Source organism: Colletotrichum paranaense (assembly GCF_030867605.1).
Source record: "Colletotrichum paranaense strain IMI 384185 chromosome Unknown Scaffold_2.1, whole genome shotgun sequence".
NCBI classification, from domain to species: domain Eukaryota; kingdom Fungi; phylum Ascomycota; class Sordariomycetes; order Glomerellales; family Glomerellaceae; genus Colletotrichum; species Colletotrichum paranaense.
Genome location: NW_026848960.1, coordinates 2974945 through 2991290, shown reverse-complemented (window position 1 = coordinate 2991290; position 16346 = coordinate 2974945). Strand labels below are relative to the sequence as shown.

Here is a 16346-nt window from a genome sequence, read left to right as displayed (position 1 = left end):
TCGGCGGCACTGTTATTGGTCAAGAGTGCGTATTTCGTAAAGATTTGAGTCATCGGCGTAAGTGCCTTAGTATCAGTACCATGGATGCGGACAGGGCACCGGCATCACGAGAATTCTCTCCCTTGAAGCCGTTTCGGAGCAGCCCGAAGCGTCTTACCCATCACTGGCATGGTCGGGCGGGCTGACGATGGAACATGAGAATACTCACACATAAGTCCTCCATTGGGAATGGTGAGATCTCTCCGTTGCGTCCACGATCCATCAACGTGTGTAAGGAGACACTCGGCGTCGCTGCGCCTGCTTCAGCGCGCAGTAGGCGTCTAGTTGTGCCAAGAAACCATCTCGTACCCGCTGCCAATGAGTCCAATGTTACGTTGTAGTGTCTTGAGCGCTGGAAGGTTGCGTGCGCTTAGCAAGACAATAGCTGAAGGACGCCCTGTAGGGCACCCCGTGCACTGCTGCATAGGGACAGCCCTTCCAACCTAAAGTAATAGCCGGAATGGCGCTAGGTATTTGAGTATGGTAGAGGCGTTCAGAACTTCAGGATGGGCTGACAGCCACTGTGGCGCATGTGTCATTCTCCCGGCGGGTAAATATGCATTCTTCTCGAAACTCTCTGCATGTGCGGTAGTTTAAGGCCTGTGACATTCGAATCGAAACGTTGAAACAACCAGTAAGATACTAGAGCCGGTCTCCTTGCATCGTTGTGTTCCAACGGGATGTGCGTGGGTGGAATTGGCGGTGTTGTTGTAGGGCAGATTTCGGGGCAGATTTTGGAGTCGCAGTTGGAGACGAATCGGAGCGATCCCTCCACTCTTCCGTCTCGCGTCTCGGTCGACCCCGCTAGGCGGTCTGGGAAACACTAGCATCGACCGACGGCACAGAAAAAAAATTCCCAGAAGGCGTCCGCCCAAACCGCCTGCGCTTGCATCGCGAACCGAAAGCTCCAAAAATAGCCCTTGACAACCTCTTTTGGCTGACAATTTCTTCCACCACCACAATGGGTGCACGACAAGCGTTAGGCAAGCGGAAGGAGCCGCAGGCGGATGTACCTGCTCCTGTTGACGACGAGTTTGGCGCAACGTTGGAAGGTGTCTTGTCCGGGAGCGAAGATGATTCCGACTACGAAGAAACTTCCGAGTCTGAGGGCGAAGACAATGGCCTGAACGGCGAGGAGTCAGAGGACGAGGAAGACGATGAGGACATTCTCAGCGACGAAATACCATCCGATGCCGACGACGAAGACATTGCCTCCAAGCTCAAGTCAACAAACCTAGGCAAGGACGCTGGCGCTGTCGACAACGAAGAGGACGACAAGCCCAACTATCGCGTCGTGACTGGTGCCAACGGCGAAGAGCGCTACGAGTACGACGAGATTAACGCCGAGTACGACTCCGACGACAGTGACGCCCAGGAGCCCGTCAACACAATCGGCAACATCCCTCTTTCTTTCTATGATTCTTACCCTCACATCGGGTACGACATCAATGGCAAGAAGATTATGCGCCCGGCCGCCGGTGAGGCATTGGATGCCCTGCTCGAGACCATTGAGCTCCCCAAGGGCTGGACTGGCTTGACGGACCCCCAGACCGGCAAGCCCCTCAACCTGAGCCAGGATGAGCTGGAGCTTTTGCGCCGCGTACAGATGAACGAGGTTCCCGAAGAAGGCTATGATCCCTACCCCGTGAGTATCCACAGACTATGTGCGACATGCCTTCGAGACTAATGATACCCAGGAAATGGTCCACTGGTTCACAGCACACGAGGAGAAGATGCCTCTTAGCGCGGCGCCCGAACCGAAACGCCGTTTCGTCCCCTCCAAGCACGAGGCGAAGCGCATTGCCAAGCTCGTCAAGGCCATCAAGGACGGACACATCTTGCCGTACAAGTCGGCGGAAGAGAAGGAGAAGGAGGAAGCCGAGAAGGAAGAAGTCTACTACGACGTATGGGCGAACGAGGAGGAGCGCCCGCCGCACGTCATGGACATTCCGGCACCCAAGCTTCCGCCTCCGGGCTACGACCTCAGTTACAACCCTCCCCCCGAGTACCTTCCGACAGAAGCCGAGAGGGAAGAGTGGGAGAAGGCCGATCCTGAGGACAGAGAGAAGGAGTACATGCCCGCCAAGTTTGATTCGTTGCGCAAGGTCCCCGCTTACGGCGAGTTCGTCAAGGAGCGCTTTGAGCGCTGTCTGGATCTTTACCTCGCTCCTCGCGTGCGCAAGAACAGGCTCAACATCGATCCCGCGTCGCTTCTTCCCAAGCTGCCCCGTCCCGAGGAGCTCAGGCCTTTCCCCACATCCTGCCAGACTGTCTTCCGCGGCCACGAAGGTCGCGTGCGGTCTTCGGCCATCAGCCCCGACGGCGAGTGGCTTGCAAGCGGCGGTGACGATGGTACTGTGCGCTTGTGGCATCTCCGTACCGGTCGTCAGGAGTGGATGGCCAAGCTCAGTCTTGATGAGGCTGTGAACGCTGTCCGCTGGCGTCCCAACAAGGAGACCTTCATCCTGGCCGCTGCTGCTGGTGAAGATCTCTTCTTTGCGGTTCCTCCCCGCGGTGCGGACGGCATCGACAAGGCCAGCCGTGACATTATCGACGCTGGTTTCGGTTACGCTACACAGAACCCTCAGCCCGCAGCTGCCGTCACCAAGGAACACCCGGGCAAGTGGGCCAGACCTGGCTCCAAGCTGGAGGCTGCCGGGGTTCTGCTCAAGGCCACCGTCAGGTCTGTCATCAAGGTGATCAACTGGCACAGACGCGGAGACTTCCTCAGCACCGTCTCCCCCAACGGCCAGCGCAGCGCAGTTGCTATTCACACCCTCTCGAAGCATCTGACTCAGATTCCCTTCCGCAAGCTGCCCGGTCTCGCCCAGACGGCGCAGTTCCACCCCTCGCGGCCTCTCTTCTTCGTTGCGACCCAGCGCATGATCCGCTGCTACGACCTTCAAAGACAGGAGCTCGTCAAGGTCATCCAACCCGGCGCCCGCTGGATCTCGTCCTTTGATGTGCATTCTGGTGGTGACAACATCGTGGTGGGATCCTACGACAGACGTCTCCTGTGGCACGACCTCGATCTCTCCAACCGCCCGTACAAGACGATGCGCTTCCACTCGGAGGCCATCCGCGCCGTCAAGTACCACCGCAGCTTCCCCCTGTTCGCCGACGCCAGTGATGACGGCACGCTGCAAATCTTCCACGGCAAGGTCGTGACCGATCTCATGGAGAACCCGACCATTGTGCCGGTGAAGATGCTCAAGGGTCACAAGATTGTCAACAAGCTCGGTGTCCTGGACGTGGACTGGCATCCTACGGAGCCCTGGTGTGTGAGTGCCGGCGCTGACGGCACCTGTATCCTCTGGACCTGATGAGTGAGTTCATCCGTGGTTGGAGAGGATACTTGTAAGTTTTCACAAAAAGACAGCGAGGCGTTGGGAAGAACCAAAAAGAACCAAAAGAAGGATCCTTCAACAAAACTAGACAAGTTTGCTTTTTTTTTTTTCCAAAATTTTGTTCATGTTAGATAATTCGGCCCCGATTTACCTACAACGCAGGATGGTGTTATTAATGGATGTCGAATTTGTACAAACCATCTTTTCCGATATCGTGATTTTTTAACACTCGCCGTGAACCTGGAGAGACGAGAAGAACCCCATAATATCCATATTATGGAGAGACCTTGACAAAATGCAAGATGGAATTCAGTCACTTGGCGACGGAAGACGATGCCGAAGGGACCGAAGGAGCTGGAAACCCCACGGCGCCAGCGCAGGGTGTTTGGCTGCAAGTTTAATTAGGCGTTGGCTCGTGCGTCTTCGCCGTCTCTTGTCTCATTGATGGAATTTCATGTCCTTTCTCCTTCGATGTTGGGGGATGGCCATTCTTCATCAACAAGAGAGTGGCCCTTGGCGGAACATGCGATGGGTAACGGGTTGTTCGCAAATTGGCAAAATTACAGTGCTCTTTTCAGGTTCCTCTTATCCAACTCTTCCCGCTCCTTCAATCTGAAACCTGCCATGCATCAAGAGGGCGTCACACCCACGGAGGGCAAGTCGGTCATCTTAATCCCCAGCCGTTATTGACCCTCACTCCTCTCACAATTCTCACTCCTCGTCCTATAGCTCCTCTCTGTTCCAGTTCCCTGGCGAATCCGAACCCACGTCATGCACAGACGCCATAGCCGAAGGGTTAGCTGGAGATCGCGTATCGTATGGTGCCACGGTGCTAGGTGGGATAATAGTGGTAGAGTTGTAAGGTTATTGTAAAGCGGTGGAACACCTGGCCCCGGTTCTCGACTTCCGGGAAGAGGCACGCACTCTTCTGTGTAGGGATACAAACACGGCATGAATGATAGTGGCCCAGAACCTGCAAGGCTCACAAAGGGCCAAGGTTTCTCTGCCGTCTCTTGCGTCGGATCGCCGCTGTCATCGAACCGAAAGGAGGCGATTTAGGCCCTGAGATGCCTTTTGCATAACGACGTAGCTTGTATCCGTAGTATGAAGCCTTCAAGACTTTTTCGCCCCCTCATCCTTCCTGCTTCAAGAACGGTTGACGTCCCATTTCTTTCGGGATTTGGACTGTTTACCTTTTCTGTCTCGCCCGTCTTCTCTCATCTCTGTTCGCCCACTCTATCCCTGGCAATCTACTCCAGGTGTGTGTGGCCCGTACGCTCATTTCCCTCGCGAGCACCCGATCCATCATCCCGCATCGAACGAAATCATCCTTTTCTTCTCTCTCGAATTTTCAAGGGCCGCCCGTTTCCACTTTTTCCCGTACCTTTTGTAAGAGAGATCCAGGAAACCCTGTTCCCGCTCTGTTGGATGCTTCAGGCGCGTGGGACTCTGAAATAATTAAACAAACTGCCTGCCCCGCGCAGGTGCAACGACGTTGCTAATCTTTTTCTGTCCCTCTTGTTTCTCGGTTCCCGGCTCTATTTTCCAAATCTTTCGCGGTCTTCCTTTCCGCAGCGTCACATTCAGTTCTGTTCCATCGTCATGGTCTCCTCGACGTCGTACGCCGCGACCGCGGTGGTGGCCCTGTTCGCGGCCTCCGGAACGGCCCAGAACTTCACCATTGCCAACGGCCAGATCTTCACGCCCGGGCTGGTCATTTTGGACGCGCCTCAGCCGGGGACCCCGTTGGGCGGAGGTTAGTAAACTTGCCAGACACCTTTCCCAAAACTTCAGATGAAGTCTCGCAAACAACATGAATTTTGACTTCCATCGGGCCACAAATGGTCAATACTAATACTGGTTTAACTATAGATAACCTCCATGTTGCGATTGACGTCTCGACGAACGGCAAGATGCCGCTGCCGCCGTATGCTTCGGATAGTCCGACCAAGATCTTCAATGTGACCATGTTTTTGTCAAGCTATGCTACCGGCCGCAACTTCACCATCTCTAACGGCACAGCGACGGCTAATAACGCCAGTTTGGGGGAGATTATGACACAGGAGCCCGGCAGCACGGTGAAGCACGTAAATTGGATATGGCCGGATTGTCTCGTCGGCAATGGTCAGCCCAGTTCCAGCTCCAGCGATCGCGGCGCGTACAATGTAAGTCTGGCATTTCACCTGATCTTCATGTAATTCCGATACAGCTAGGACTAACACCAACCCCCCCCCCCCAGATCTCCATCCGCCAAAACTTCCGCCTCAACGGCGAAGATCACTATACAATCTTCGACGTGCCCATCTCCGTCACGAACAGCATCGAAGAAAAGGACAGCCGGCCCTCATGCGACGCCGTCAACAACCCGCTCCTCACCCCCGAGCAACTCAACGCCACGGCCGCCAACTCGATCGGCGTGCTCTTCGCGCCGGGCGACTCCACCACGATTGAAGTTAAATCGGGAAGCGGCAGCGACGACGGGCTCGGCGGGACGAAGCCTGAGGCGACGCCCGGTGACGGTCTCGGCGCGGGAGCGAGCTTGAGGTGGAGGGACGGGGCGTATTGGTTGTGTTTGGTGAGCATTGGCGCTGCGCTGGTGCTCTGATCGGAGGGAGAGGGAGGCTTTTTGCCAGTTTCGTTGTGGACGAGCTGGCTGGTTACATTTGTGCCCATTCATGATACCCCCAGACGCGGAAGCTGTATTAGTACATATTTCTTAATTGAATCCCCCCCGACGGGAATCATAGTTCTTGTCCGTCGGCCGTCGGATGGTGCCGAAACCGATACCGATGGGGTTGTATATACATCCTTAGTATCTTACCTTTGCGCACAGATATCTCAAACGGCCGAACATTTGATGTCTTCCAGAAGTTGGCAGAAGTGAAAAACGATGATGGAGGGAAGCCAATTGGAGATAAGGTTAATTCTCTCCAACAAAAGTACGGATACACAGAAGGCTTCTCGTCTCGTAGAACTCCATGCAGAACTCAAAGACAATTAAGCAAACACCGGCCGATCGCTAGCAACGGGTCTATTACGCAGTAGGAAACTCATTCCCGGGACCTTGGTGATTCCCCACTCCCACCGGGTCGGTGAGTACCCGGAGCTGAGAGTCCTAGCCATCCGGTGGGCCCCATGCCGCACGCGCGACGAACTGCTTTCTGGAAAAGGCAATACGCACGTCAGGCCAGGCGACGAGCCTTTACACTTACAACTTGCATGTGGCCAACCACCCGCGCTTGTAGTGCACACCTACGGTTGACCATTCGGCTCAGCCTTTTTCTTAGTAGGCACTTGGGATTTATGGCACGAGGAAATGTCGATCGCAAGCTCGCAACTCACGTTTCTCTCCGGCCCTTGTCCTATCACAATACTCACTAGACGGGCTCTACATGGCTGCCACCCCAGACTTCCGCGCCGTTTCCACTACGGCCCCCCGGATTCCCCGCACTTTCTGGCCGCACTAGACCTCGGCTGCGCGTTGCATCTCCAATCTGGAAAAGGACGTCTGCACATGGTGTGGTTGTACGACTGAAGTGCGGCAAGCAATGATGGGACGGGGAAGGCGGACGGGGACTTGGATGGTCGTAGCTTCCTTTCCCACCTCACTCCCGCCAAGCATCAAGTCGGGTTGGGAGCTATTCTGCCTCTGTCACCCGGTGCGCGACGGTTAACCCTGGCCACCTTTTTCTTACTTATGACTGTTGAAACCCCCCTCGTCATTGAAACACCCTCTAAATACGGAGGGTTCGCATACTAATTGTGCGGTGGTGTCATGTTGAGATTGTCTTTCTTTTGACAATCCCTCCTGTCTTGGAAATCAGATATAACCCAAGCTCTAATTCAAGCTTCATTGCATCGCAACTCAGGGCTGTTGGTTGACGAATACTCACTCAACTCACCGGTGTTAGCAAAATCCCACCTCAGAACTACCTCTCAGTCTGTCGTTTGATTCATCAACGTTTTCGAGAAACGGAAGCCTGATCCCCCTGTGACACATCGCCAGCCTGTAAAGACAGACTTCCACGCCCCATCGCGAACCGCAGTAACAAAACACAAGCCCGACGATGCCTCTACACCAGGGCTTCCTCCCGCGCGAGGGCCTCACAGCCGACCCCATCTTCCGCCTCATCGCCAGGACTGCCCTGAACCCGTCCGTACTCCTCCCGCTCCTACTCCTCGCCCGCTACACCAAAAAGGGCGGCGATCTTGCCATCCTCCACCCCATAGCCTTTTCGCGCATCAAGTTCCTGGCGTACTGCGCCGTCACGCGTTGGGCGAGCAGTTGGCTCTCGCGGCGCGCCCTGAACAACTGGGTCGACGACCGGTACGACTGGCGCAGGGAGATTGTCCTCGTCACGGGCGGTGCTGGTGGGATTGGTGGGCATGTTGCGCGGTTGTTGGCTGAGCACGGTGCTACTGTCGTTGTGTTGGATATCCAGGACTTGACTTTCACTGCTGGTGAGTGATCCCTTCCTCTCAGTGGAGAAATCTGTGGTGATGCCCGTTTTCTGTAGGGTTCATCGTCTAACACCCGCCGACAGCTTCCAACGTGCACTATTTCAAGTGCGACATCACTTCGACTGAGAAACTCGGAGCCGTAGCCAACGATATTCGTGCAAAGGTCGGCCACCCGACGGTGCTGATCAACAATGCCGGCGTAGCGCGTGGAAAGACGGTCCTCGACTCGACGGAACGGGATATCCGCTTTACCTTCGACGTCAACACGCTTGCGCACTACTGGACGACCAAGGAATTCCTCCCGCACATGGCAAAGATGAACCACGGCATGATTGTGACGGTTGCATCGTACGCAAGCTACCTCTGCGTCCCCAACATGGTAGGATGAACTCTCGGCGCTAATCTGACTTGTCAATACAACAAAGATGACTAACTCTCACCAGGTCGACTACGGCGCGTCCAAAGCCGCCGCCATGGCGTTCCACGAGGGCATCACGGCAGAGCTCACCACCCGGTACAACGCCCCGCGGGTGCGCACGGTACTGGTCAACCAGGGCTTCACAAAGACTCCACTGTTCACCGGCTACGAGCAAGGCGTGGAGTTCATTATCCCGGCGCTGGAGCCCGAGACCGTCGCCGACGCCGTGGTCAGGCAGGTGCTCACGGGCGAGAGCGGCCACGTCGTCCTGCCCGCGTACGGCAACGTGCTGACGGCGCTGCGGGCGTTCCCGTACTGGTACCAGCACCGCATCCGGGGCGAGGCGCAGAAGCTGATGAAGAACTTTTCGGGCCGGCAGGTGGTCAAGGACGTTGAGGGGTTCTACGAGAAGAGGGAGAAGCAGGCGGAGCAGGAGAGGCCAGAGGAGAGCACCGTTTTGGTTCCGGAGCCTATTCCCGAGCCGAATGGGATTGAATGAAGATAGAGGTAAGGTTGGAGAGAGAGTACGGGGAGAATGCTGTGGTGAAGGTTCTGGGAGTCTGTGTTTGCACTGCGTACGAGATATCGGAGGTGAAGTCAAGTCACTCTCGGATCGGGAGTTGATTAATTTCCAGTGGTCAGTCATCCTGGGTGCCCTGTCCCTGCAAACACATGAGAGCCACAGCAAGGCGTCAAGTGCTGTGACTACGCGTACGCGATTACGTGAACAAGGTCATCTACTCCGTACGCTATTTGATACTTCAGGTCTTTATCCCAACTATGCCAATGTGTACAGAGAGTGATTCAAAATTCTCAAGTAAACTAATGAGCATCGGAGCTCCATGGGCTCTATCGTCGCTGTCCAAGGTAAGTCCCCTATGAGCTCAATTGCGAATTGTGCCAAGGCGTTGAGTCGCTATTCTTATCTCAATAGAAGGCTGTCGCTTTCGTCAAAGGCCCTTCCAAATTCTATTCTCATCTTGAATCTACGGAATTCAACTCATCCTTCATCGCGTCCGGCTCGCCTTATCGTTTTCGCGTAGAGCAGATCCTCATGCACTTGCGCACCCATATTCCAGGTTCTCGTTTGACTCGTTGAAGAGACTCAGCAAAGTCCGAACCAGGGTATTGCCAAGCCTGCCCCGTCGTCTAAAATCACGGGTTCCTCGGCGTTTGCTTCTCTTTCCAGGATATCAAAAAGTTGAGATGTGATGAGATATTCGTACACCCTGCAGCACGAGAACTTGCAAGTTCAGAAAGAGTAGAGTCTAGACCGACATGGTCTTTTCAATGGAAATCCGGTAGTAGCGTAAATCAAGACAAGCGAACGACAAGCAAGATGACTCGCCTCCATGTCTATCCAGAGTACGGAGTAAAACACATCCAAATTATCTCCCGAACCCCTTTGCCTATCCAAACTTCGTCAATTCGAAGGTTTCCACAATCCAAATGCCCGCCCTTGCGATTTCGATTGAGAAAAACGAAGGAGAACCAACGACGGCGAACATGCCACCCGACGGCACAGTTCGTTTAATCCCTCCCCTGGTCACCAGATCCGGCGTTGCCAGAATAAGACGACTTCCAACAACATTCACCACCAACGGTCCAACACTTCCAACGACCACCCCCCTCTTTTTCTTCCTTTTTAATTCTACCCTTTCACACTTTCCCCCGTCAGCTCGGGCCCGGTTTCTTCTCCTCGTTCTTTTCTTTTAGTTCTCAAAGCTGGTCCACGGATACGGATAGTTTGACAAGATCCGGGTTTTCGGGACCATCCCCCATCCCCATCCCTATCCCCATTCCCCCCTTCGTTCTAGTACGGGCTACACAACATGATCGACAATAACCCTGCAGTCGTGCGGGAGTTGGGCGATGGAGTAATAGATGAAGATCAATCAGATATCCAAAGTGTAAGAGCTTCGAGTCCTTCCCTTCTCTTTCCCTCGCCTTCACACCTTCCGACTTCCTTAACCTTGTGTCATTGGAAAGGGGAAGAAGAAGACCTTCAACTCAACAAGTGTGTTTTCGTATCCAGATCGTTTCGTCGAGTACAAGTCTCCGCGAATCCATTCTCAACTACCGCGTGGAGAATGGGAGAACATATCACCGGTATAAAGATGGCAGTGAGTTCCACCATATCAAGACTCTAACCTGAAGATGACCTTCGCATGGAGTTGAGGCCCTGACATGAGATACTAGAATACACCAAGCCCAACGATGAGCGAGAGATGGAAAGATTAGGTTCGCTCTCTTCTTCTCTGTATTTGCATGGTGTATCTCGACACCCATACTGGAGTACCCGAATCATAAACTGCTTTCTGTTTGATTAAACTAACCCGGACGGATGTTCCACGGCCTTAGAGTTGGAAAATGAGCTATGGCTCATATCCCTCGACTTCACCTGCGGCGTCGCCCCGCCGTGCAGGATGGACAACGAGACTGCGTGCGGCAGGGTGCTCGATGTCGGTACCGGCAGCGGTATCTGGGCCGTCAACTTTGCGGATGACCATCCAGAGGCAGAGGTAAGAAAGTCTCATGTCCCCCCACCCCGCACGGGAGGGTAAGGGGTAATCCGTCACCTTCTGTACTCTCCGTCTAACATAAAGTCTTCTCTATTGCAGGTCATTGGCATCGATCTCTCGCCGCCCCTTTGTGACTAGTATGTATTGAATCGACGTCCTTCGCTACCGGAACTTTCTCGCTCTCCTGCATTTCCTTCAGCCACGATTCTCGGGTGTTTCTAACCATGGAGTTCAAGTGTACCTCCCAATCTCAAATTCGAGATTGACGACCTCGAAGAGGAATGGACCTGGTCACGACCATTCAACTACATCCACAGCCGCGTCATGACGGGCGCCATCAACGACTGGGACCTCTACCTCCGTAGATGTTACGAGTAAGAAGTACCCCTCCATTGCTCGTCATTCAAGAAGAAACATGCAAAAACTACGCTCCCCCTTACCACGCCCTCCTGGACAGAGACTAATACAGACCCAGCAACCTCGAACCAGGCGGCTGGATAGAACTCCAAGAACTAGACGTCCACGTAACCTCAGACGACGGCACCCTGACCCCCCACCACGCCCTCTCGCACTGGTCCCGCCTTCTCGCCGCCGCCTCCCAGAAGCTCGGCAGGCCGTACATCGACCCGCGCGCCCTCGCCACGGGCGATCCGACCACGGGGCTCGCCGCCGCGGGCTTCGTCGACGTGTCCGTCACGACCTTCAAGTGGCCGCTCAACGAGTGGCCCAAGAGCGCGAAGCACAAGCAGCTCGGCCGGATCCAGCTCGAGAACGGGACGACGGGCATGGAGGCCTTTACGATGGCGGCGTTTACGCGCGCGTTCAAGTGGACACCCGAGGCTGTTAATGTGTTTTTGGTGGATGTGAGGAATGATTTGAGGGATAGGGATATTCATGCGTACATGCCGGCGTGAGTAGATCCTGCCCCCCCCCCCCCTTCCTTTCTCCCCCTTTCCCTCTGCTTGCTGTGCTCTTGTTGAGTTGTTTGGATAGGCGGACTAATTCTGTCTATAGATATTGCATTATTGGACGGAAACCTGATAAAGGGGAGTTGTTTCCATATGATAGAAGGAGAGATTATTATTAATAGGTCGTCCATGGAGCTTTGCGAGGCGAAAACCATACTTCCCTCTTTAGAATGCCGGCTCCCTATCGTTGCTAGGAGTTGAAGTGCTGCCTTGGTGTTTGAGGAGAAAGCAGGCAATAACTTCAGTAGTCACACATTAGGACGATGATGTGCTTCTTTATTGCAAGCTGGCGATTTTAATCGAAATACGTCGAAAGATTTCTCATGCTCAGAGCTCGAATTCGTATATACGTATCTCAATCTAGGACACTCCATCAAACGGCCCATAAAAACAGTCCAGCTAGAAAAAAAAGCTGCCATGGATAACATACATGGTTAGCATCACCGCGTCTTCTCACAATGTGAGAAAGAAACAGAAACTCACAAGCTCAGAAACAACATTCCCTTTTGCCTCATCCTCCTGTCTTCGAAGTCCCTGCCATCGACGCTCCGGTCTCTCGAAGGCTACTTGACTCGGCGGGCTGGCCTCCTTGTCTTCGGTACACTCTTCTCCAGCCGTTTCTACCGCGTTGTCAACTCCCAGACTTTTCCCAGACTCGGAATGCTTCTCCCAGCTGATTTGAGAACATTGAACACGTAGACGTACCTTTTTCATCGATAGATGCCCCCACGTGCTCCCAGTCCGTATCATCATAGGCAGCCTTCTCTTCACGCTCCGACTTTTCCTCATCCTTCCGTGTGACCTCAGCTTGGGGGTCCTTCAACGGCATCTTTTTCTGGTTATCAGTCTTTTTAGCGCGAAACTGAATTCTACAAATGAGACAGAGAAGCTTGCGTAGAGTCGAAAATAAAAACCGACTCTATGATCTCACAAGATTCGCTTCTTCTGCGGGCAGCGGGAAGGGGGATGAAAAGCCCACGACAACGTACGGACTCGTTTCGAATGTTGAGGCGGCTGCCTTGCGCCGCGCCGCTGCGTTGAGGTCAACAACATCAGTCACATGAGAGAAAGGCGGCACCTTGCCATGTCCGTGACGCAACTGTCCAGTTCAGACCTCGTTTACTGGCGGTGTTTTTGCTGAGCGTAAGCACATGCAGGTTGGCCCCGTTCTGTGCCCGAATCTGCGGCACAGTTTCCCTTGACTTTACCCATTTGGGATGTCGTTCCCTGGTGGTTTTCTACTGCGTCCACTATCGTGTCAAACGACTCTAGTGGCATTGATATACTCTCTCACTAAGGTCCATTATATTGCAATAAGAAGCTATTACGTGGTGAAGAAGATCAATAGTCCTTGGAGAAAAAGACACGTATTTAAGAACAATGTTGCAATTATGCAGTAGAAAGAAATCTGAAATAGACACATTATGTGTATCATCCAATGCTGGTATCAACCCGATATGCCATCTACTCGTATGCACAGGAAAAACAAGAAACCAACCCACCAGATGCAAACGCCTCATTATCCATGGTCCGCGGTGCTCTAATATCTGAAAAAAAGGCCCCCCCTCACTGCTCCATGACCTCCACGATCCCCTTCCAAAAGTTACACCGGTCCCTCTGCCCATCATCGACGTTCTCCATCCGGTTCTTATTCAACTCAAATACGTACCGCGACTGATTCCGTCCCCAATCGCCCCAGTCCGGCGCACCCGCGAGCTTATACGTATTGGGGTTGAGATCGCGCACAAACGAGATGACGTACTTCATCATCAGCGAGACAATGGGTTTGTTATACGTCCGGAAACTGTCGGGCGTCGGACACGCGTCGATGCCAAAGATGGCGGGCGCCTCAAACACGTGCGGTACGCCGAGGCCGGAGGCCGTGTTGTCGTTGTCCTGGACGTTGAAGCGGTAGGACCAGCTCGTCCCGGAGCGGTTGGCAGCCGCGTAGGCGTTCATGATGGTGTTGGCGGGGCAAATGAAGGTCGTCTCGCCGTAGGCTTGGCTGGTGGACGGGAACCAGACGTTGTGGTTCGGGAGTGGCGGCAACAGCGGGTACTTTTGCAGCATCGGGTCGGTTTCGTTCTTTGTGAGTTTGGGGTAGTTGTCTGTCATGAAGGAGACGAATTCGTCTTGGGTTGCGACGTTGGCGGCGAAAACGGATCCCTCTAAAGGAGTATGTGAGTACCTCGGTCGTGATTGCAATTGGATGACGGGACTAACCGTTACTTCCTGTCCCAAAGAGGACGGGGACTTTGATGAATGAACCCTTGTCATAGAGCCGGTACGGATAATCTTGTAGAATATCGCCATCTATACATGGAGTCCAGTAAAAGTGCGGGTTTGCCGCCCTCCCCGGAAATGGCGATGCGATATTGGCGTCCTGGATCGCTTTGATGTCTTTACCGCGCAGACAGCCCATCTGGTCCTTGTCATCTGTGCAGCCTACCTTAGCCAGCGTCTGATTGAACTGGTACTCAAGCTCCGGAACACGAGGCTGCGCGGGGAAGAAGACCGACTCGGACATGGCGCCTATGAAGAGCTTGTCGTCGCGTCCGCCGTAAGCTGCGAGGTGGAGGGCGACCGAGCCTGCTCCGGCTGAGAGGCCGTGGATGACTACATGGTTTGGGTCACCGCCAAACTGCAGTGCGTGTGAGTACGAATGAAATTGGCATGAAACATGAGAATTTACCTTTGATATATGAGTCTGAACCCATTTCATCATCAATCGCTGGTCCAAAAGTCCCACGTTCAGCTCGCCGTCTTTTCGAACCCGGTCACTCGCCAGGAATCCCCAAAGTCCGACTCTGTAGTTGAAATTTACAAAGACAACATTTTTGCCCGAGACATCTACAACTTGGGAGCCGTTCCAATTGGGATTGGCATTTGACGTGTAACCTTAAGCAGTGTCAGATCAGAGCTTAAGGAGAGAATGACACACAAGAGCATGAACACGAGTCGACTCTCATCTCTAAATGGAGCAATGTCGTATGAGTGGAGGGGACCTTACCACCGCCTTGAATGAATAACCATACAGGAAGCTTCGAGTCAGCCGTCGTGTTTGTTGGCGACCAGACGTTGGCGTATAAGCAGTCCTCGTCTTGGCCTGAAGTAGGATAAGTCACATCCGTCCCGAGACAAATGGGCCCAAACTGAGGTTCTGTCAGCGAGGTGGCACTCGATCCAACGACACGGCCCGGTGCCTTACATCGATGGCATCTGTCGTGCCCTCTTTCGGCTCAGGATCTTGAGGTGCTCTCCATCTCAGATTTCCTATCGGAGGCGCCGCATACCGCATTCCCAGAAACTGGTTCACGCCGCTCGGGAGCGAATTCCCAGAATACCTCGCGTAGCCGAGATCGACGGTGACCCTCGGCAAGTTGGCCTGTCACGCAGCGTCAGTACTCTTGTGCGACGTACCGCCAGGGAATTTTGGGGAAAAGTAGAGACATCAAATCGGACCCCATCTCGAACAGCGAGATATTCACGAATGTTGAAGTAGAGGACGACGGAGAGGGCCGCTAGGATCATGCTGGCGATGGCAACTGGCGCAGAGTATCTCCGCCAGTTGAACTTCCTCGTCTCCATGACGGGTCGAAGGAGGGGTGAACATGTTTCGAGGTCATATGGTCCCGCGGGCTGCGGCGGCGCTGCGCGATCCCACGTGAGAGCCACCGTGGGAAGCCGTCTGCTCTGCTTCGGGAGACAAGAGCCCAAAGCCGAGCGGGGGAAAGCAGCAGGAGGAGCGAGACTGCAAATGAGTGAATGCGAGAGAATGAGGCTAAACTAGCGGCTGCTGCATGTCGTTTCCGAGGAGGGATCCGTGCCAGTCTCACAGACTCTCTGCAGCAGTGAGATGGCGCGGGTAAGACGCCGAAGATGAGTCTTGAGGGGATCGTAGATGGACCTGCGGACAGTCTCGGACGAGAAGAGGCTGTAGATGTACGGGTGTTGATCGGTTCCAAAGAGAAAGGGGTGGGCCACTTTTCGGAATGACGATTGATATCGCTGAGAACGACAATATGGAATGTGTCGAACCTTGGCGGCGCCGAGCGTGTCTTTGTTCACTTTGGCTTGGCCTGCCCAACTGCTACGGCCAGGTACCCCAAATCCTCTCACCTCAGTGAAGAAGGGATCCGGGAGGTGGGAAATGCGGGTTTTCTGGGGTGATACTGCCCACCTCACGCACTACCTACACAACTGCCATCTCCCATCTACAATTCCACGCCAGGGCCCCCATGCTGGCTGCGCGCTGCAAACTTGATAGGGGGCACGGGCTGTGTCAGCGCACTGCCAAGTGACCCATCTGCAGTGACGTCGCCAGGGCCTGTGTTCTCTGTTGGCCGGCTTGACGCAGGGCACGCAGGTAAAGCTGGCCAGGAGGGTTCTGGAAGCCAGAAAGTCCTTGTAAAGAGACCCGGCGAACCCCCCCGGCCAGTCTCCAGGGGACCACTGGAAACACTGGAGCGTTGTCCAACAGTCCAACAGCAGGCCGCCGGAGAGCTGGGGTCTCGCTGTTTTCGGTAACAGGACGGCAGTGGTTCACCGAGGGAGAGACATGGGCATCGTCATCTGTTTGATCGTATCGGAG

At 54.2% G+C, this 16346-nt stretch overlaps 6 protein-coding genes across 6 annotated transcripts; 4 read left to right on the top strand and 2 right to left on the bottom strand.

Moving 5' to 3' along the window:
- Positions 1-1000: 1000 nt before the first annotated feature.
- Positions 1001-3362, top strand: CPAR01_02906 (BOP1NT domain-containing protein; the record flags this gene model as incomplete). Its single annotated transcript, XM_060487193.1, has 2 exons — positions 1001-1684; positions 1737-3362. The coding sequence occupies 2 exons, from the start codon at positions 1001-1003 to the stop codon at positions 3360-3362; spliced, it is 2310 nt and encodes a 769-aa protein (XP_060354521.1).
- A 1626-nt stretch (positions 3363-4988) lies between these two features.
- Positions 4989-5991, top strand: CPAR01_02905 (uncharacterized protein; the record flags this gene model as incomplete). Its single annotated transcript, XM_060487192.1, has 3 exons — positions 4989-5142; positions 5259-5551; positions 5626-5991. 3 exons carry the CDS (start codon positions 4989-4991, stop codon positions 5989-5991), a joined length of 813 nt encoding a protein of 270 aa, XP_060354520.1.
- Positions 5992-7453: 1462 nt separating this feature from the next.
- Positions 7454-8764, top strand: CPAR01_02904 (short-chain dehydrogenase; the record flags this gene model as incomplete). Its single annotated transcript, XM_060487191.1, has 3 exons — positions 7454-7847; positions 7931-8226; positions 8291-8764. 3 exons carry the CDS (start codon positions 7454-7456, stop codon positions 8762-8764), a joined length of 1164 nt encoding a protein of 387 aa, XP_060354519.1.
- A 1333-nt stretch (positions 8765-10097) lies between these two features.
- Positions 10098-11701, top strand: CPAR01_02903 (methyltransferase domain-containing protein; the record flags this gene model as incomplete). Its single annotated transcript, XM_060487190.1, has 5 exons — positions 10098-10175; positions 10629-10787; positions 10887-10924; positions 11024-11161; positions 11263-11701. The coding sequence occupies 5 exons, from the start codon at positions 10098-10100 to the stop codon at positions 11699-11701; spliced, it is 852 nt and encodes a 283-aa protein (XP_060354518.1).
- A 414-nt stretch (positions 11702-12115) lies between these two features.
- CPAR01_02902 (uncharacterized protein) lies at positions 12116-12584 on the bottom strand (the record flags this gene model as incomplete). Its single annotated transcript, XM_060487189.1, has 3 exons — positions 12116-12154; positions 12239-12375; positions 12461-12584. 3 exons carry the CDS (start codon positions 12582-12584, stop codon positions 12116-12118), a joined length of 300 nt encoding a protein of 99 aa, XP_060354517.1.
- A 737-nt stretch (positions 12585-13321) lies between these two features.
- CPAR01_02901 (carboxylesterase) lies at positions 13322-15343 on the bottom strand (the record flags this gene model as incomplete). Its single annotated transcript, XM_060487188.1, has 6 exons — positions 13322-13923; positions 13979-14396; positions 14448-14653; positions 14766-14907; positions 14964-15140; positions 15218-15343. The coding sequence occupies 6 exons, from the start codon at positions 15341-15343 to the stop codon at positions 13322-13324; spliced, it is 1671 nt and encodes a 556-aa protein (XP_060354516.1).
- Positions 15344-16346: the final 1003 nt, after the last annotated feature.